This window comes from Ovis canadensis, chromosome 5 (assembly GCF_042477335.2).
Source record: "Ovis canadensis isolate MfBH-ARS-UI-01 breed Bighorn chromosome 5, ARS-UI_OviCan_v2, whole genome shotgun sequence".
Lineage (NCBI taxonomy): Eukaryota > Metazoa > Chordata > Mammalia > Artiodactyla > Bovidae > Ovis > Ovis canadensis.
Window position 1 is genome coordinate 84381159 of NC_091249.1, and position 19914 is coordinate 84401072.

Consider the following 19914-nt stretch of genomic DNA (forward strand, 5'->3'; position numbering starts at 1 on the left):
AGAGAATGGAATATTGCATTTACATGGTGACTATGCCTATTACATATCTGTTAGAATCGGTGAGAGAGAAAGCAAGGATGAGAGAAGAGAGAAAGAGATAAGAGAAAGAAAAAGCAATGGGATTATGGAAGGTTTTTGGAAATGTCATTAAATGATGCTGAAAATTGTCTTGGTAGTAAATATGAATTATACACAGGTTCTCTGTGACTTTGAGTGGGATACTTAACTTCTCTGAACCTTGGTTTCCTGGTTTCCTCCTTGAAAAAATGGGGACAATAACGGTATTTACTTCATAGAGTTGTTTGGAAGATTAAATGAGAGAATCCATGTAGAACACTCAGCATCATGCCCAGTGAATGGTAAGCACTCAGTAAGTGTTAGCTATTACTGTCATTATTATGTCATCAACGCATTTCCTGTGTCCTGCATTGGCAGTTGGATTCTTTACCACTGAGCCACCTGGGAAGCCCTATAATAGCCGTCAGTTCAGTCACTCAGTCGTGTCCGACTCTTTGCAACCTCCCTGTCCATCACCAACTCCAGGAGTTCACCCAAACTCATGTCCATTGATTCGGTGATGCCATCCAGCCATCTCATCCTCTGTCGTCCCCTTCTCCTCCTGCCCCCAATCCCTCCCAGCATCAGAGTCTTTTCCAATGAGTCAACTCTTCACATGAGGTGGCCAAAGTACTGGAGTTTCAGCTTTAGCATCAGTCCTTCCAGTAATAGCCATAGTCACCATGTAAATGCAACTGTGGTGAATTCTGCTTTGCATATAAATGATGTGGATTCTGCTGCTAAGTCGCGTCAGTCATGTCCAACTCTGTGCGACCCCATAGATGGCAGCCCACCAGGCTCCCCCGTCCCTGGGATTCTCCAGGCAAGAAGACTGGAGTGGGTTGCCATTTCCTTCTCCAATGCATGAAAGTGAAAAGTGAAAGTGAAGTCACTCAGTCGTGTCTGACTCTTAGCGACACCATGGACTGCAGCCTACCAGGCTTCTCCGTCCATGGGATTTTCCAGGCAAGAATACTGGAGTGGGTTGCCACTGATTCTAAGGGACTCTAAAAAAGGAGACAGATGCAAAACTTTCCTTAATAATAATAAACATGAGAGCCTTTGTAAGTGCTTCATACTTTGCATGGCCAATCTATTTGATCCAGAGAGCAGTCCCATGAGACAGGCTGGGCAGGAGTTATCACGAGGAGATGGAGTCCTTGAGTGTGAAGTGGTATCAGAGTCAGAACAGAGACAAGGGGACTTCCCTGGTGGTCCAGTGGTTAAGAATCTGCCTTCCAATGCAGGGGACATGGGTTTGATCCCTGGTTGGGGAACTAAGATCCTGCATGCTGTGGGGCAACTAAACCTGTGTGCCACAACTAGAGAAGCTGTGCCTTACAATGGAGATCCAGCACAACCACAGAAGAACAGGGACAGGAAGTTGGGGCCGGATGCCTGGCCCTCCCGGTTGCTTAGTTGGAACAGACTGAAATTTGCCACACTCCCAGCCCATGCCCGGCACATAACTGGTCTCTAAGGCAACTGGCACTGCCTCCTCCAATTGGCTCCCTGGCTTGTGGGCTACACTCCACGGGTACAGATGATCACACCATCTACACCCATCTCACGCCTGTGCTTCTGCAAGTGTTCTTTGCTAGAAACTCACTGTTGCCTTTCTTGGTGGCTCTACCCACCTTCAGCACATCGTTCCCTCAACTTACAATGTTATCTGCCTCTTCCAACCTTACCACTGCTCTAAACATCCAAATTCTTTCAAGACCTGTATTAAATGCCACTTGCTATGCAAAGCTACACCAGCCAGCTGGACCCCACTGCTTCTTCCCCAGATCTGTGTGTCTCAGGACATATCCCATCCTGCTTGCATGAGGATTCTTTGCAGGTGTGTTTTGACGCTGGACCAGACTGGAAGCGTTTTGGGGAAGGGGGTATGTCTCACTGTTTCCTCAGTGCTGGCCACACACTGAGGTACCCGACACACTCTGGTCAATGAACGTGGGGGTGACTGAGTAAAGGAGGGATGCTAGGAGCATGGATGGAGGGAGGACATGGATGGATGGATGGAGGAGGGCTGGGCAGAGATGGATGATCACTCAAACCCTGCAGCAGAGCCATCCCTAGCCTTGCCAATGGTAATGGGATTCCAGCCAGGAAGTCCCCAGGGTGAATAACCTCAGGGTTTTTGCTCCTCCACGTCCTGCCCACATCATAAAATTGTAAGTGCTTCCTCTTCATGGGTGGGAAGAAGTGGGGTGACTTTGGGGCTGAGCCTCAGCATCCAGGAGGGTTTATAAGCTGAGGCACCAGGCCCCTCAGCACCACAGCTCCTCCTTCTCATCCTTTGCTCCTGAGGCTCCAGCTCTTCAGCAGCATGGCCTTCACTGGCAAGTACGAGATTGAGAGTGAGAAGAACTATGATGACTTCATGAAGCGCCTGGGTGAGTGAGCTCCCGAGAGCACCTTCCTGGGGTTGGGCGTCACAGCCAGCTTTGCACAGGGAACCCAAAATCCATGAGGGTCAGAGAAGCTGAGTGACTAGTGCAAGGTCACAAATCTAGTAATGGGTGAGATGGAGAGTTGATTGGCTTATTCATTCAAACATTTATTGAATGCTTGCTATATGCATGGGCGAACCTAATGTTACTGATGGGGCATTTCAGCAAGAACGGCTCACAGTTACGCATCAGTGCCAGAAGTCATGAGACCCCCCCAGGAGCCAAGGATAAGATGACGAGTGATGTCACCACATCCTGCCTGGGGAGAGGTGACAAAGGGGTGGGAACATAGATACCAGGGTTGACAAGCTACTCGTTCATGCCGTCATTCAGCAAACAAGGGCCTCTTACAGTGCTAGGCACCATGGCTGGAGATCAAACACCTCACTCTTCTGACAGCTCGATTTGTAACACTGGTTGGGAGGAACCAGAGAGACAGCGGACTTGAGAATCCTGCAGAAATCTTGGTGTGTCAGCCAAGTGTGAGGCATTGCAGCGGTCTAGATTCAGAGGACAGCCGGAGGGGCCCCAAGAGCAGGGGCCTGGGGCCATGGGGAGGAAAGAGCCCTTCTGAGTCAAGTACTGGGACTGGCCCTGAAGGAACAGGGACCTGGCTTTACCTACAACAGTCTAGTTTCAGGGATCCGTATCTGTAAAACAAGAGCATTAGAAGACAGCCTTGCAGGTCTCATTCATTTTAGGACTTTGTAAGCTTGGGAAATTTCTAGCATACTACTTTCTAGTAGTACGGTAATAAATTTCTAGTATAGTATAGAAGAGCAGCTATTATTGTCAACTCCATGCCAGGAGTTTTACCAGGCATAATCACTGTCATTTAATCCCTGCAACAGTCCTGTGAAATGGGCCTTATTATTCTCAGTTTGTGGATGAAAACTCTGAGCCTTGGAGAGATAGTAACTTGCCCAAGCAACATGGCTCATGACAGAACTGGGGCTTGTGCTCTTGACTGTCAAACTAACCTGCCATGGGTGAAGCAAGCTCATGCCCAAAGCCACAGGTTGTAGGCAGCTCTTACACAGTCACTCTGTGTTCCCGGGCCCAGGGCTCTCCAGCGACACGATTGAAAAGGGCCGCAATTTCAAGGTCATCTCGGAGATACAGCAGGACGGGCAGAACTTCATCTGGTCCCAGCACTACCCTGGGGGCCACTCCATTTCCAACAATTTCACCATTGGCAAGGAGACCGAGATGGAGACCGTGGGAAACAAGAAGTTCAAGGTGAGAGACTGCTAGCTACCCCGCCCTCCTTCCCCAGGCCTCTGGCTGACTTCTTGGCTCCCACCAAGTCCCCTGGGGCTGCTCCCTAAGCTGAGGCTTCTTCTCAAGTCTGTGTGTGAGTGCTAAGTTGCTTCAGTCGCATCCAACACTTTTATGACCCTATGGACTGTAGATTGCCAGGCTCCTCTGTCCATGGGATACTCCAGGCAAGAACACTGGAGTGGGTTGCAATGCCCTCCTCCAGGGGATCTTCTGACCAAGGGATCAAATCCAGGTCTCCTGTGTCTCCTGCATTGGCAGGTGGGTTCTTTACCACTAGCACCACCGGGGATGCCCTTCTTCTCAAGTCTAGTCTACAGCATTAAGAGCTTGAGTTACTTGGCAATTTAGCCATTCTTGGTTTTTAATGATACATCAATAATGGACACAATAATGATGATAAAAATTGTTCCCATCTGCCGAATCCTTCACACATATATCCCGGACACTAGCTGGATCTGTCCCACATCTTAATGCAGGTAAGCCCGTGAGGTCGCTATAACTACTGCCCCACTTTACAGATGGGGGATTTGGGCTGAGTCATGTGATTAAATAGCTGCCTGGATCCCACAGCAAGGCTGGGCCTGCACACTCAGGCAGTCTGGTTCCAGAGAGCATAAACACATTTTTATGCTGCCTGTAGTGTGACCTAGAGATTAATCTTGCCCAGGCCCTAGAACTAGACTCATCTGGGTTCGAAACGGCAATCATGGGTAGCAAAGAAGCGAAAGTTGGCTGTTTATCCCCTTCCTACCCAGAATGGCCCCTCAGGTCTTCCACCCAGCCCATGTCCCCTCTGTAGCCCCCAACCCTGACCAAGTACTCTGCTCCTCAGATTGCCAGGGGAGGAGGATAAGCAGTCATAATATTGATATTCTGCCACTTGGGTATTTTAAAAATTTAACAACTTCTCACGGTATCTTTCAGTTTCAACACATAATAACTTGCCTTATTCTTTTCTTAATGGTAGTATAGTGTCCAACAGTATGGAAATGCTAGTCAGCATCCCCTCATTAATAGATATTTAAACTATTGACTGGCGGATAACGTAAGTTGAACACTTAGGTTGTTCACTGTTACAAACAAGGCTGCAATGAACGCTCTTGGATGACATCAGCATCACTTAATAATGATGATCGTTAACAGATTCTGCAGCTAACAAGGAGTGCTCAGCAGGGAGCCAGGCGCTGCTCTAAGCACCATACACATATCATGTGTGACTGTTCAGAAACGTCTGACTTTTCTAGGGAATCTTCCTGACCTCAGGATCGAACCCTCCCCTTCTGAATTGGCAGGCAGAGTCTTTGCTTCCTCACTGAACCACCTGGGAAGCCCACATATATGACAGTAAATCATTTAATCTTCACACTAACCCCATGGAGTAGGTACAAGTACTATCCCCATCACTGAGATGAGAAAACTGAGGCACAGGAAGGTCCAGTGACTTGCACAGATTATCTGTGTCTTTGGATGTATGTAATCACATGTCTTTGTTGGTGGTGGTGTCCCGTTGCTCAGTCGTGTCCAGCTCCTTGCGATCCCATGGGCTGCAGCATCACAAGTCTATATAGGACACATTAATTCCTAGAGGGGGCTGCTGGGGCTGGAGGCAGGTCCATTCCCCCGAGGGCTGGTCTGCATTTGTGGGGGCTCTGCAGCTCAGGCTGCCCTTTGCTTCCCTTTCAGGTCACCGTGAAGATGGAGGGTGGGAAGGTGGTCGTGGACTCCGCCAACTACCACCACACTGCAGAGATTGTGGATGGCAAGCTGGTGGAGGTAAGTGTCCTGCTGGTTCCCACATAAAATAGAGGATGTTCTGCCCTGAGAGGCGGGCCTCTGGGAAGCTGGCTTTAGAGGCATGGGCTCTGTGCTGATCGCTGGATGCACAGGACTTCATCTGACCTTCACAATCACGCTGTTAGGTAAGGATTTTTATCCCCATTTGGCAGGTGAGGAGACTGAGGCACAGGGTGACTAAGAGATTGGCCAGAGGGCACAGAGCTTTCTTGACAGAGCAGGAATTTGGTGTTAGGCGCCAGACTCCAGTGCCCGCACTCAGCCACCTCAGGGGCACAAGTCTGGACTTCCCAGAGTATAAATGAAGCAGGGAGTCCTGGTGGGCCCTGCAAACACAGCTGCCACTCCCTCACTTCCATGAGGGACTTCAGGCCCTGAATGCTGTATTTTCTGGTGTTTCAAGAGAAGCTGGAAATTGGTACTTAAAGTGAAATTTCCAGACTAGCCAATATTGGCAACTAATTAAAAGATTTAAAAAAAAATGTTAGCGGGGCCAACTCACACCTGTGGACTGACCCCTCCCACAGGCCGTTTCCTCCTCCAGGGGATCATCCTGACCCAGGGATTGAACCCTCGTCTCCTGTGTCTCCTGCAGTGGCAGGCGGGTTCTCAGTAAACACAGGTTGGAGGTGCTCCATCCCCCATCCAACTCTTCCCCTGGGGGCTCCAGAGTTTCCCTAGGTGAAGGAAATGGATGTGAGGTGACGAGAAAAAGGAAGATGCTTCTACATGTCAGTCATTTCCTCCTTGTGAGCCTATGTCTTGGGCTAGAGTCCCCCCCAGGGGAGGTCGGGGCTGTCCTCCCCAAGCCTCTCCAGGAGGACGTACTGACGGAGGCAGGGTCTGCCACCCTCATTCCTCTCTATCTTGCAATCTCTTCCCCGTTTCCTTGTTTCCTCACCCAAGTCCAGTCTAGAGAAAAGCAGCACATGGCTCCGGAGGCCCAATGCCCTCACATTACTCCCATTTTACAGAGAAGCCTTAGAGGCTCAGAGACATAGGCAACTTGCCCAAGGCCACACAGCTAGTCTGTGGGGGAGGCAGATGAAATTGGCTGGTTTCTAAACTCTGCCTGCTCTTCCCAGGCCATGGGTCTTCTTTCCCTCCCTTCATTTCAGTTAGAAAAAAACTATAGTGTTTTAAAATATGTCTGTGTGCACATGTGTATACCCACATATACACGCATATATATATATGGCACAGGCTTCTCCAGTGGCTCAGCAGTAAAGAATCCTCCTGCCAATGCAGCTGATGAGGGTTTCATCCCTGAGTTGGGAAGACCCCCTGAGAAAAGGAAATGGCAATCCACTCCAGTATTCTTGTCTGGAGAATCCCATGGACAAAGGAGCCACACGGGTTATAGTTCATGGAGTCGTAGAGTCAGACACAACTGAGCAACTAAGCACAGGCACGAGCATTGTTTTTTGGACAGAAATTGACTTCTTGGAGAATCTGGTGAAAGCTAGAGGACACTGACTCCCAGAAGCAGAGCTCCCCAGCCTGTGAGGGGTGCAGGAAGAACCCAGGGCAGAGCCTGTGAGGGGTACAAGGAGAATCCAGGGCAGAATGAAGCACACTTGTGCCCGACAGGAGAACTCATCTTCCCAAAAGAAACAAGTGTTTCCTAATTCCTGGGGGGGGCACCTGACTATGGAGCTTGTACAGCGTGAGCAGTGCCCAGAGCTCATGGCTGTTACACACACACACGCACACAGGCACAAGAATGCACACACACATATGCACATGGACAGACTAGGTAGCAGAGAGAAGCTGTCTTGGTTGCTATGTCCTCCCATCTCTGGAGACCCAGAATTATCCTGGACACCTTCCTCCTTCTCCACCCACAGGGATGCATTTTGTGAGCATCCCTCTTCCCACCTCCACCCACCACCAGCACCCCTTCTCTCATCACTCCTCCTCTAGACAGAGCCCTGGCCTCCCCCTCCGCTCCATCCTCCATCCACCCCATATGAAAATCACACATCACTGTACTGCTGTCCTTGGGCTAAACTGCTTCCACAAAATTCCATTTGCCACCTGTCCCCTCCCACAAGAAAGCAGCTCTCCTCTGCTGGGCATCAGGACCAACTGATGCAATGAGCACATCAATGACAGCGTGTCTTGGCCCTGAGCCCAGGGTGCCGCACACAGTGGGCCTCTGCTGAACAGCATCCTCTTTCCAGCCTTTTCCACAAAACCTTACACTTCCTAAGGGCAGAGACTGTATGTCCTCATCACTGAGCACAGGGGCCCCATAAATGCTAAATGGTATACAGGGTGAGCGTGGCCCTCCTCCTTAGAGGGGTGATTGACTTCTCTAACCTTTAGCTTTCTCATCTGTACAATGGGGCAAGCTCAGTGTTGGGGGGAATGTGACTGGCACGGGTGAAATGAAATGGATGGATGAGTGGAAGGTTATCCCAAGGAAAGTCACATCGTGCCAACATGTTAGCACTTTGGCCACATAAAAGTGAACAGAGTGAGCCTTGCAACAAACTGGGAACCAGAGGCCCAGAGAAGCGGTGCATGGGCTCACTCCCATCAGGGCTGGGACTAGAGGCCAGTCTACCTTCCCTAGGCCCCATGGTCACCTTGGGCTCCCTGCACTGACTCCCTCTGTTCCTGCTGTTTCTTCCAGGTCTCCACCCTTGGAGGCGTGACCTACGAGCGCGTGAGCAAGAAGGTGGCCTGAGCTGGCCTGAGTTGGCGGGTAGGGCTCCGCAGGGGCCATAAAGCCGTATCAATAAAGCTGGCCTAACAAGACTTTCTGCTCGTTCCAGAACCTCTCTTTGTTCTCTAGTGTCTTGGGGCAGTTCTGGCTGGTGGAGATGGGAAACCCCTGCAGATGGCTGTGCAGGCCACACCTTGGCCCTGAGGTCCCTGTGGGCCCCATGTCACCACAGAGACTTGGGGTGTGGACAGGTGTGGACCTAAGACCCCTGGCCCCAGAGAAAGGGCACAGATGGTGCTCGAGAGGCATGGTGGGCACATCTCTGTGGTCCCTGCCGCTACCTGCCACCCACACTCAGGGTGGAGAGATCACTCTTTCTCAAGAGACAAATGTCCCCCTGGAGGGGTGACACACTGACTCTCAGATGGGCCACAAGAAAGTGTATCAGAAGCAGAGGGGCAGGACTGGTGATTCCCTGGCAGGACTCGCTGCTGCTGGGCGCCGAGGCTGCGCAGACGCTGGGATGGATGCACCAGCCAGGAGCAGTGCTTCAGCATGGCTGGGGTCTCTGCTCATTCACTGCGGAGTCCTTCCTTTGGGCCTCAGTTTACCCACTGGTACAAGAGAGGGCCAGGAGGACCAATGAGGGACTGAGGAGAAATGGGAGTCATGAGATGACAAAGGGGTTATGGGTGTGCCAGGCAGGAACTGAAACGTCATGGATTGAACTAGCAGGGCTTGGATGGGGGGCCAGGGAGGAACTTGGAGAGGCTGCAGTGGGATGGGAAAGGTGATCATAAAGGTCACTCTGACCCTCAGGTAGGTGCCTGGACCTCTGCATCAGGGAGGATTCCAAGGCCGCACCTGGACTGAGCAAATGTCCCTGCCTGATCGCGGTGTCTGTTCAGGGCATGGAGAGGAGGAGAGGGGTCTGCCTGCCCCTTGGATAGATCATCCCTGACCTCGAATGGGATTTTTTCATTCTCGTCTTCCCTCGGTGCCACCCTGAGTTGTTCTCCCTTTTGTTTAATGGCTATGCCACACTGCACACAGGATCCTCAGCTCTGGGGATCAAACCTGTGCCCCCTGCTGTGGAAGTGCGGAGTCTTAACCAGTGGACCGCCAGAACAGTGCTTCACCCTGACTTCTTTTTCACCCCATACTTTTCTCCAGGACAATTCTTTTGTTTTTACTACAAAGGAAACTTTATATCACTTTCATACATGGAAAGCCATCATCATTTTCCATAAATAGATTTAAACTATTTAAAAAAGTCAAAGCTGAACAATATTGACTTTGAGCTGGATTCTGTTGTCAAAGCTGTGAGCCTTAGGCCTCCCTCTGTGAAAAGGGAAAGAGCCGTACAATAGCCAGTAGCACCAAACAGGAAACTCTCTCCTTCCCTCATCAAAATGCCTGCAGGACTCCATGACAAGAGAAGAATGCACCCTCCTTAAGAACTGAATTATCTAAGTGTCCATCAGTGGATGAATGGATAAAGATGTTTCTCACACACACACACACGCACGCACGCACAGGAATACTATTCAGCCATAAAAAAAAATTAAATCCTGCCATTTGCAACGACATCGATGGAGCCTGAAGTGGAGTGAAAGTGGCTCAGTTGTGTCCCACTCTTTGCGACCCCATGGACTATGCAGTCCATGGAATTCTCCAGGCCAGAACACTGGAGTGGGTAGCCTTTCCCTTTTCCAGGGGATCTTCCCAGCCCAGGTTTCCCGCATTACAGGTAGATTCTTTACCAGCTGAGCCACAAGGGAAGCCCTAGAGCCTGAAGGTATTATATTAAGTCAGATGGAGAAAGACTTTTCTGGTGGTCCACATGATTTCAAAATAAAACAAACTCATAGATAGATACAGAAACAGGTTAGTGGTTACTAGAGAGTCTGGCATACAACAGGTGCTTAATAAGCGCTATGCTATACCTGACCTCAGGTACTTGCAGCCTGTGTAATCTACAGTCTTTCACTCTCAGGAGCCTGCCTCAGCCTGGACAGATGGCACAGCCCAGCTCACTGGCAGCTCAGCCCTTGCCTCCTCCCACAGTGTGCCCTGAAACTTGTTTCTTTCCAAGAACAGCACTCAGCCTCCCCTACCCACCCACCAAGTCAGGACCCTGTGAATTCCAGCATTTTGCCAAGACTTATTGCTAATTAAGTGAACTAGAAAAGCATTAAATTAAACTAGCGCTGTTCCTGTTTTCTGTTCAGACTGAATAATTACTCATAATGAGCTTGGATAATAAGTCTCTAAATAAGAGTTAAATACAACTAGGTGGAAAACTGAGAGAAAGAGAAGGGATAAGAGAAAGAGTAGAAGAGAAAGGAAGAGTTGGAGGAGAGAGATTGTTTTTGTTTTGGTAACCGACTCAAGAACAAATTCAAACACTGCAGCCAGTGTTATAGAGTCACAGACTCAGAGAACAGAACCTCAGAGCTCAACTAGTTTAAATTCTGTATTTCAGATATGAAAACCAAGGCTCAGAGAGGTGAAGAGATTTATCTAAGGTCACATAGCTGAGCAAGTCTCCTGAGAGAAATGTGGGGCTGGGCATCACCGGCTGATGGAGGCTTCAGGTTCTAATTCCACTTTATGGGAGTAAGTGGAGTAAGGTGAGATGGGGTGAGGTATCCATTTCACCGGCATCTTGGAAAAGAAGTTTCCTCACCCAGAAGAATGGACACAGGTTAAGAGCTCTGACTCCGGAGTCACATTGCGAGGGTTCAAATCTCTCTTCTGCCACCTAGAAGCTGTGTCGCCTGGGGTAAGTGCATCCATTTCTCTGAGCCTCAGATTCCTCACCTGTCGGTGGGGATCAAAACTGCACTTACCTAGGAAGAGCTGTCACGCTACGAAGTAACTAGCCACTGTGAAATGGCCACCATCCCCTCCATCATCAGCACCACCATTCTCAAGCCAGTGCGATGAAAGCGCCAGGAGTGTCTCCTCCACTCACGCGTGAGACATGCGGGCGTGCTGCGGTGTTTCTCAGCGTTTTATCTTGTCCGTGTGTAAAACAGCTAATAAAGCCTTCCCTTCTTGGGTGGTAGAGGCGTTTCACGGGTGAAAATCCATGAAAGTTAGATGTGCATCCCCATTCTGCTGCACGGTTGAAGGTGCTCCTTTACCCTGACCCTTGGGAGCCATCGCTACCAACCACTTCCCTCCCACCAAGCTCACTTGCTGTTAACAGGAGCTTCTCAAAGTAGCCTTAAAGACCACCACTAGGTGGCGCTCTACCACGCACCTGTGGTCCCAGGGACCCCTGGGTGTGCACGTATGCTGGGGGCGGGACAGGTGGTTGACCGGTGAAATCCGGAGTGATTGGGCCTTGGGGTGGGTGTGGATGTGTTCTCTGGGGGATTGGGGGGGTCAACTCAGAGGCCACGTAGCTCCTCAGTCCAGCACATCTAAGTGCAAAACAGTTCACCATTGCCTGTGGTGAGACCTTGGGCCTCTGAACCTCAGTATCACCTGAAAAACTGTGATTGTAGATAATGCTAGGTCATGATGTTGAGAGAACAAAAGAGGAGCAGGGGGTAAGAGAGCATGAGGAAAGTGTCATGTACAGGGCCTGGAACACAGTAAATGCTCACTGAACAGGAGGATCCTTATGGGTGGTTTGACTGGTAGAATGGGCATACACAGGGTCAGAGCTTCTAGAACAAGAAGACCAAATCCAGACATGCATACACATTTCCTCGGGGGCATATTAAAAGGGCAGCCCAGGCCCAAATGCAGACCTACAGAATGGGACACTTTAGGTATGAAGACCAGGAAGCTGTAATTCTTCTAAAGTGCTGTCCAGCCAGGTGTGACCTTGCAGATCATTCCAGTCCCAATCCTCCTATTTCACAGATGAAAAAACTGAGATCCAGAAAAGGGGACTGACCTGCCATGTCTGCACAGCCAGGGGGTAGCAGAAATTCTGACTTCTAGTATATGCTGTCTGCTGTGGCTCTGGCAAGGGCAGAACCTGAAATACTCATTGGAGATGGGCCAGCAGAAGGCTGACCACTGTTCCTCTCCCTTAAAAGACAGAGCTGGGCTGGAGGGAGGTGAAGCTCTGGGGCTCATCTGAGCAGCAGCACCCCTCAGAAAGGAGTGGTCCACTTTTGAGTCCTCAAAGGATGGACTGTTGGATAATGATTCCATATATTCCATGCTTTCTTATCATAAATCTAAAATGCAGCCCAGCCTGACAATGTTCCCACCTTTACAGATGATGAGACAGAAGTTCAGAGGAGAGAGGAAGCTCTTCTCAAGGTCACCTAGCTAAAGGCAGGCAAACTCAGATCTTCCACCTCTTAGGTCCAATGTTCTTGTCTACACACCAGAAATTGTAAGTTTTTAGGCTAAGAATCTCCCTAACCACCAATGTGTTTCATTGGTCTTCTATTGCATTACAATTTTTTTGGTAGCTTTTAAAATTACAAATAATTAGATTTCCTAGAAAGTGTAGACTTTCAGGTTCTCTGAAAATTTGAAGTTGTGGCAATATACACCTTACATCCCTGAAAGGCTATAGTTAGTCAGTGATGAACAAAAGCCAGCCGTATCCCTTACAGGGGAACACAGGCTTCAACAGTCCCCACCATCTCACACTGTCTCAGTCATCCAGCTGATCTACTCACTGTTACCTGCCTGATCCTGATGGGCCTTTGGATTTGACACTCCTGCTAAGCGCTATGACCTTTCTGCTCAAATTTGTCACAAGCGGCTTCCCTAAGGAACAGAGAATGAGATTAATGAGGCTGCTAAGATTCTTTCACTGGAACTCAGTGCCAGCTATTGCCAGAACCAGCCCAAAGGTAGGGTCCCTGCCAGGGGATGCTCGGGGAATGCCCCAAGCAGGATCTCAGATCTTCACCTTCACAGATGAGGCTGGAGGATCCCCTCCCAGGTCAAGAGCCTGTTGGAGGCAGGCAGATGGAGCTGTAAATCATATTAGCCTGCGGCAGCTGTGCAAAACCATTTCTGTCTGCTACTGAGCATGCTCTAAGAACCCCCTGGGACCCTGTCAATCAGGAGCACCAATGCCTGGTAACCCTTTTACAAACCCGTATCCATTACTCTGTTATGTCTTCTCCAGCAGGTGAGCGGGATGGCCCGCGGGAGCCTTGCACTCATCCAAAACCCCTGAGGCACCTCAGGGTGGCAGGGCAGCTCCTGGCTGCCTGAGCTTGAATTCTGGCTCCTTCCTTCACCTGACCTTAGGCAAAGAACTCCTCTGTGCCCGTTTTTCTGGTCTGTAAGATAACAGCTGATAATAGTTCCTACTTTGGAGGCTTATGAGGACGATTATATAGGAAATATGAACGAATTCCTTAGCACAGTGCTTTACTAAGCAAATAATAAACGCCAGTTGGGTGATGAGCACTACTATCTACAAGTATCTATATATTTTATTGGCTGGAGGTGGTTTAGGGCACAGCCATCAAACTCAGTAAACAAGATGATTCCAGGTGATTTAACAGCTATGATGAAAATTAAAGGGGTAATGAAAGGGACCTGGGGGATGATAGAGACCTCATTGGAAGGTGTTCTGTGGGTTAAAGTTTTTCAACCACAGCACTGTTGTCATTTGGAGCCAGTCCATTTTTCACTGTGGGGACTGTCCTGTGCATTGCAGGACGTTTAACAGCATCCTGGATTCTACCTGCTAAATACCAACCATGCCCCTCTCCCAACTGTGACCACCAGACGTTGCCAAAATCCCATGGAGGGCAAAAATGAGCCCTGCTGAGAATCACTGATTAAGGGGTTAGTAGAGAGGAGTGTCAGAGAAGGCAATGGCAACCCACTCCAGTACTATTATTGCCTGGAAAATCCCATGGGCAGAGGAGCCTGGTGGGCTGCAGTCCATGAGGTTGCTAAGAGTCGGACACGACTGAGCGACTTCACTTTCACTTTTCACTTTCATGCACTGGAGAAGGAAATGGTAACCCACTGCAGTGTTCTTGCCTGGAGAATCCCAGGGACGGGGGAGCCTGGTGGGCTGCCTTCTATGGGGTCACACAGAGTTGGACACGACTAAAGCGACTTAGCAGCAGCAGCAGCAGAGAGGAGTGTTCAGATGACAGAACAGATGGCTTTGGAGAGATGGATTTTTAATCTAGAGGGCATGAGGAAGTGGAACCTTAGCTCTGACCCCAATGCAGGCATTCACAATGTTTGGCCAATTTTCTTAGAATAAATCACTCTCACTATATATACAATGGGCTCTGTTTTTCTATAGAGCCCTGCCTATTCGGTGGTGGTGCTGGACTGACTTCTGCAGCTCAGCCCAGGCCCCAGGGAGGCGTAGCCCCAGCTCAGAGGGCAGGAGCTCTTCTTGCAGTCACCCACTCCTCCCCGACAACCTCTGGGTACCAGTGTGAATCCCCGGGGCTGACGAGGAAGAGAGAGGGAGGGCTAGCTGAGAGAAGGCCAGGAAGAGAACCCAGAGAGGCCACAAATAGGTGATGTATTTATTGCAGGACCACTTTTTCTCTGGGCTGGGCTGGCTGTGAGGCTCTATTTGGGGTGGGACCCTCACAAATGGCCAGACCCAGAAAAGACAGACACAGTAACTCGGAATCCAAACCAGTTGCACATAAATAGAAGGAGGCTGGCAAGGAAAAAGAGAAAACAAACGAACGTGCACTTTCCTATGCTAGTGTGACAATGTGACCCCTCCGTGCCGGCGTCCAGGCTCTTCTTTCACTCAGCTTCCGTGCTGAGGCTCCCATCAGCTCCGAGAACCACCTTCGGATCTGACTTCCGGCAGTCCCTCTGCCAGTCTCCTAGACTGGCAACCAAGTCAAGAAAACCAAAATGGGTTCTTCTTTAGGAAACAAACCAAAATACGCTTCCATGGTTCTTTGCACCTCCCGGTCCCACGGGATGAACAATGTGACCACTGACCCCAAACCAACCAAAAAAGAAAATACACTGAGCACAAGCCGTGAGTCAAAATAAAAACATATTGCACATGGTTCCAAGAGTCTTCCTGAGAGCCCTCTCACTGCAGAGACCCAAATACCGGCTTTTGATCCAATCCATCGGTGGCTGTCAGTGGTGTCACAGACCCCACACGCCCCCAAATCCAGCTGGCGTCAGGCATACATTCCACATTATGATCCTTTGCTCTGAGCCAAATGCAAGGCCAAGGCTGGGTTTAACCTCATGCACTAGAAGCATGCGGTGGAGGGAGGGAGGTGGGGGTTGCTGGTGTTAAATCTTTGTCTACTTTTCAACAGTCTTTTTTCTCTGGGTGGTTATCGAAGTTCTACAGATGAACAGAGCATCCAAGATGTGGAATCTTCTGGAACCGAGAGCTTGGAAAGTGGTTCTCCCCAACCATACATTTTTGCAAAAGGGAGCTCTGTGGTTAATCAGGGGTCCATCCCAAGCTGGGTTAAAACCTACAGCTCAAGCATGGGACAGTGTAGCAGTGTAGCAATCACCAATGTTTTTCTCCAAAGCAATTTTCAAGTATCACAAAATCCCTGATATAGCATGTAAACAAGACATCTTACTGAACAGAAAGCTAGGTCACTTTGGGAAGCAGCAACACGTGAAACATCTAAAAGGCTGAAGAAGGTTTTAGGTTCCACAACAAATCAAGACAGCTGCTCACTGTGTCTCGGGAGGCAGACGCATACCCAGGCCCCTGTGGATGGAGCCAGATGGCATCTACTGGGGTTCCTGAGAGCATGTCAGGCCACCCCCTTTTCAATGTTGTAGCTGCCATCAGCAAAGAATAAAGGCGTCTTTGATGTTAAAACCTGGAGGTGCTCGTGCACTGCAGGTCTGCATCCAGTCTCCAGCCTCCTGGCCTCTTCCCAAGTCTTCCTCAACCCGCTGGGCCCCTCTCCAGAGGGGGCCACTGAGCCACCCTCCTGCACCCTAACCACAAGTGGAAGACATTTTTCCAGAGGAATGCTCTCGGGTGAGGTATGTCATTACTTGTTTTGCTCCGGGTCAGTTTTATTTAAAAAGACCACAGACGCGCTCTGTTCAAGGGCCCTGAGGCTCTCTGTGGGGATGGCCCCTCCCAGGTGCCTCGCTGGGCTAGGCTCCCCTGGTCAGCATCCTCTTCCTCTGCCCGGGTCTCCAAGGCCTCCCTGGGTGGCTAAAGGTGCCCTATCTATCAAAACAGCCTGCGGGGAATGCATGACCCCCACTGAAGTAACTGCTCCCATAGGTGGCGGCGAGGCAGTGCCTGGGCTCGGCTGCGATTGCCATCTGCATGCTGAAGGACGCGGGCAGCGGCACAGGACACACGTCCAGGGGCTGGAGGGTGGGGTACAGGGCGTGGAGGGATGAGCTGGTGCCCCCTGAGAGCAGGGTCCCCGAGCGGTGGGCTTGCAGCGAGTCCCGATAGGCCAAGCACAGGTCCTGCACGGGGGCCTGGAATTGGGCCAGCGCCGTCGCTGACGGCTGGCTGAGGCCCGGGTAGGCGGATGGCTGGAACAGCACCTGGGTGGGTGAGCCGGGCACCATTGCCAAGGCCTGGCTCTTGACAGCAACGGCATCCTTGAGGACGTTGTCATAAGCTCTGAAAGGAAAGGACCGGGTGAGACGTGGGAGGCCAGAGGCCGCAGCGCCAGTCACCTGCCTTGCTGCGTGGGATGCGACCCATGTGCTGCTGGCCCCTCCTGGCTTGTGCTCACTGCCTCGGCTGATCTCCGACTAAACCCAGGCCCCAGATCTCAGTTTGGACCTGCTTTCCACAAAAGCCCAGCAACCTGCAAGACTAACCTAGCTGTTCATGCAGACCCTCTGCACTGCCCCCACTTGGCGGTCAACACTGCAGACGATAACTTTCAGGGCACTACGTGGCCCCTAGTGTGGAGTTTAAGCTCCGAGAGGGAGGGCCTGTCTGCTTTTGCTCATCACTGCATCCTCACACAGGGCACAGGAACTGCCTGCTGGTGCTTAGGTGAGCACCCCTTCTGCCTTCAAGACACTTTTGGTCAGCTCCATTCCCGGCTGAGATGGAGTTATGAGACTTAGCAGATTTCAAACAGGTTGTCCCCAGGGGCCTAACTGTCTCCATCTGAAAAGCAGGATAGAACAGGTTTTTTTCCATCTCAAAAACAGGGAAAAGCTTCCCATAATAAATTTGTTTTGGGAAAACAATTAGAGGTTTTGGTAAGAAAGAAATAAGTGAAGCTGTGGCAGGTCTGAGCAGGGGGCTACCCCAGAGCCTTGGAGAAGAGGCAGGGCTGGTGGCTAAGTATCTGGGACACTTGTCCTCATTCAGGTCAGACCATATTCTCCAGCTTTCAAAAGGCAGAGATTTTAAAATCAGGGCTAGGGAGCATGACTGATTTCAGAGGATTGAGACAAAGGCAGCTGTACCAGGAGGGTGAGAGATGGCTCTTCAGAGGCGTGGCTCTGAAGTGAGCGGGACCAGCACACAGGAGATGCTGCCAGCCGTTGGATGCAAGAGAGACCAAGTGCAGCCAGCTGAGAGCTTTCTGTCCTCTTTGTCCTCCTCCCTGCAGTCACTACTCTTTGGCCTCCAATATCAGTTTTAGGGTGCTGTGTCTTTAAGCATCCTCTCTGAAACACTGAACATTTCCTCCACAAGATTCCTAGGCTATGGTCTCTTAAGTGAAGCCACTCTGGGCTGAGCAGGCTAAGAGTTCACTTTGTGACCACGTCTGAGAAAAGCAGCTCATAATGAGGGTCTCTCCATGTGATCACCTAGAAGACTGACTGATACATTGGGTCAAAGAGGCCAGACACTCAGAAAAATGTGCAGTGAGCCCCTCTTCTCCTGCACTCTTGACCTGACAACTGCAAACCCAAAGCTACCCAAAATAGGAAGGACCAACTCCCCAAATCTGAATTCTATCAGGAGTCATGGTGGTTCACTTTCTGTGAGCCACCACGACACCATAAGCGTCTAACTGCAGGAAATCACCTGAGGTGGGCCTTACGAGCAAGTGGAACTTGGCTATTTCAGAAACACAAAAGGATCAGGAGAGGAGCTTACACCAGCAGGATTTCGATGCACGTGCTGAGATGTTCCAGGGAGTAGTTTGAGATCCTCTGCAGGTCTCTGGTCCAATAGGGAGAAAGCTGAAGGCAAATCCTAGAGGCCCCAACGCAGGCTGCAGCCACCACGGAAGGCTGGAATTTATAGAAAATATGATCTGGAAGAAAATCACAGAGAGTCACCATCAGAAGCCTGGCCTTGGAGCTCTGCCTTGTGCTCCCTGGGAACTGGGAGACAACCGATTAGGCCCAAGGTTGTTCACCATACACGCAGTGCAGAGGGTCTACATGAAAAATTAAAATAGCATGAATTTTCATTCTTAAAGCACCTCAGCTCAAGGCCTGCAATTTCTGATGTCAGCCTAGAGCAGCGATTGTCAAAATACATCCCTGGCTTCCAGGGCCTGCAAGGGACTTGCTGATGCTACAAGGAGAAACACTAAACATCTGTCCTTCCTTTGAAAGACAGTGGTGAACACACACCATTTCAAAGACTTCTGTTTGGGGTGCTGACTAAAGGCTATTTAGTAACGAAGCCTGGCCCACAGCAGGAACTCACTGAAAATCTGCTGAAGAAGGAACAAACAAATGAATGTTAAGAATTTGATATTCATAAATTTACTCAGTAATCTTCCCCTCACCCCACCCCAGATTTATTGACAAACAACTGACAAATACCATATATTTATGATGTACAGTGTGATGTTTTGGGATAAGTAAACACTGAAATAATATGAAAAATCTTAATGTCCTACTAAGATATTTGGCAACCCGGCAAAGCTGGTACTAATATGTGCAAAGGCAAACTGCTCGAATTCCCACAATTCTCATGAAGAATAGTTGCTTATCTGCACATTACTTTCCTGTCTTAAACTGTTCATGACTTTCAATGATTTCAACATTTGCCTCTTAAAGTATGAATTAGGCAGGGTGGTATGGTTATAAGCACAGTCAAGAGTCAGACTCCCCAGCTTCAAATCCTAGCAATAACCTTAGGATAAGTTACTTCACATCTTGAGCGTCAATTAAGGAAACTGATTTGTAAAATGAGAGTAGCATAAGTGATCTTCATGTGAAGTTGCTGTGAGGTTCAAATGAAACAAGACATGCAGAGCACTGCCTGGTGTACAGTAAGTGTTCACTTACTGCTTAATATCACAATTGTTGATATTGTTACTCATAACCATTTTGGCTTGGAGTGGGTTTTCAGGTGGTTAAATCAACAGTATTTCTGACCTAGTGTTGTACCTAATACCTAGATCTTAATACTCAGATCTTAAGACACTTTAAGCAAACGTCTCCAAATGGTAAAAGTGTATTGCTACAGCAGATGGAAACAAAACCCTCTTCCCCATCCTACCTGTACGATACTCTTTCAGAATGACCTACCTGTGACTCTGGGCTACTCAGATCATTTGCAGTGTTCCAAGTGAGTTAAAAACTACCAGGCAGGTGATCAGAAAACAGACAGACTACAGGCTGCCTGCACACAAGCTACTAGTCTTTTACACATTATTGCTAACTCACTCTGTCTCTGCTTACCCCTGCAAATCTTTCTCTGCCTATCCCTGCAAAGTGGGGGTGATCTGGTGATGTGGGTGCACTGGCCCCTGACTCTGGCTCCTATGTGGGTGGGGAAGCGTG

At 49.7% G+C, this 19914-nt stretch overlaps 2 protein-coding genes and 1 long non-coding RNA gene across 6 annotated transcripts in view; 1 reads left to right on the forward strand and 2 right to left on the reverse strand.

Annotated features, from left to right (window-relative positions):
- Positions 1 to 5966, reverse strand: part of LOC138441481 (uncharacterized) — a 39305-nt gene extending 33339 nt beyond the window's left edge. The window contains exon 1 of the long non-coding RNA XR_011257363.1: positions 3550 to 5966. This is a non-coding gene — a long non-coding RNA (uncharacterized lncRNA). The remainder of the gene's footprint in view (positions 1 to 3549) is intronic.
- FABP6 (fatty acid binding protein 6) lies at positions 2341 to 8351 on the forward strand. Its single transcript, XM_069592532.1, has 4 exons — positions 2341 to 2456; positions 3577 to 3752; positions 5478 to 5567; positions 8227 to 8351. The coding sequence occupies exons 1-4, from the start codon at positions 2390 to 2392 to the stop codon at positions 8278 to 8280; spliced, it is 387 nt and encodes a 128-aa protein (XP_069448633.1). The 5' UTR covers positions 2341 to 2389; the 3' UTR covers positions 8281 to 8351.
- A 6378-nt stretch (positions 8352 to 14729) lies between these two features.
- Positions 14730 to 19914, reverse strand: part of CCNJL (cyclin J like) — a 65368-nt gene continuing 60183 nt past the window's right edge. For all 4 annotated transcript variants that reach the window (XM_069592536.1, XM_069592534.1, XM_069592537.1 and 1 more), the window contains 2 exons: positions 18269 to 18428; positions 14730 to 16822 (listed from right to left, as the gene is read on the reverse strand). In XM_069592536.1, coding sequence (XP_069448637.1) covers positions 16408 to 16822; positions 18269 to 18428 — 575 coding nt within the window. In that variant the 3' untranslated portion in view covers positions 14730 to 16407. The remainder of the gene's footprint in view (positions 16823 to 18268; positions 18429 to 19914) is intronic.

Bases quoted from the DNA above. Each gene is read 5' to 3' on its own strand.
- FABP6 (XM_069592532.1), top strand. From the start codon at position 2,390: ATGGCCTTCACTGGCAAGTACGAGATTGAGAGTGAGAAGAACTATGAT. The intron at 2,457-3,576 runs GTGAGTGAGCTC...TCCCGGGCCCAG, and splicing joins TGACTTCATGAAGCGCCTGG to GGCTCTCCAGCGACACGATT. The intron at 3,753-5,477 runs GTGAGAGACTGC...CTTCCCTTTCAG, and splicing joins TGGGAAACAAGAAGTTCAAG to GTCACCGTGAAGATGGAGGG.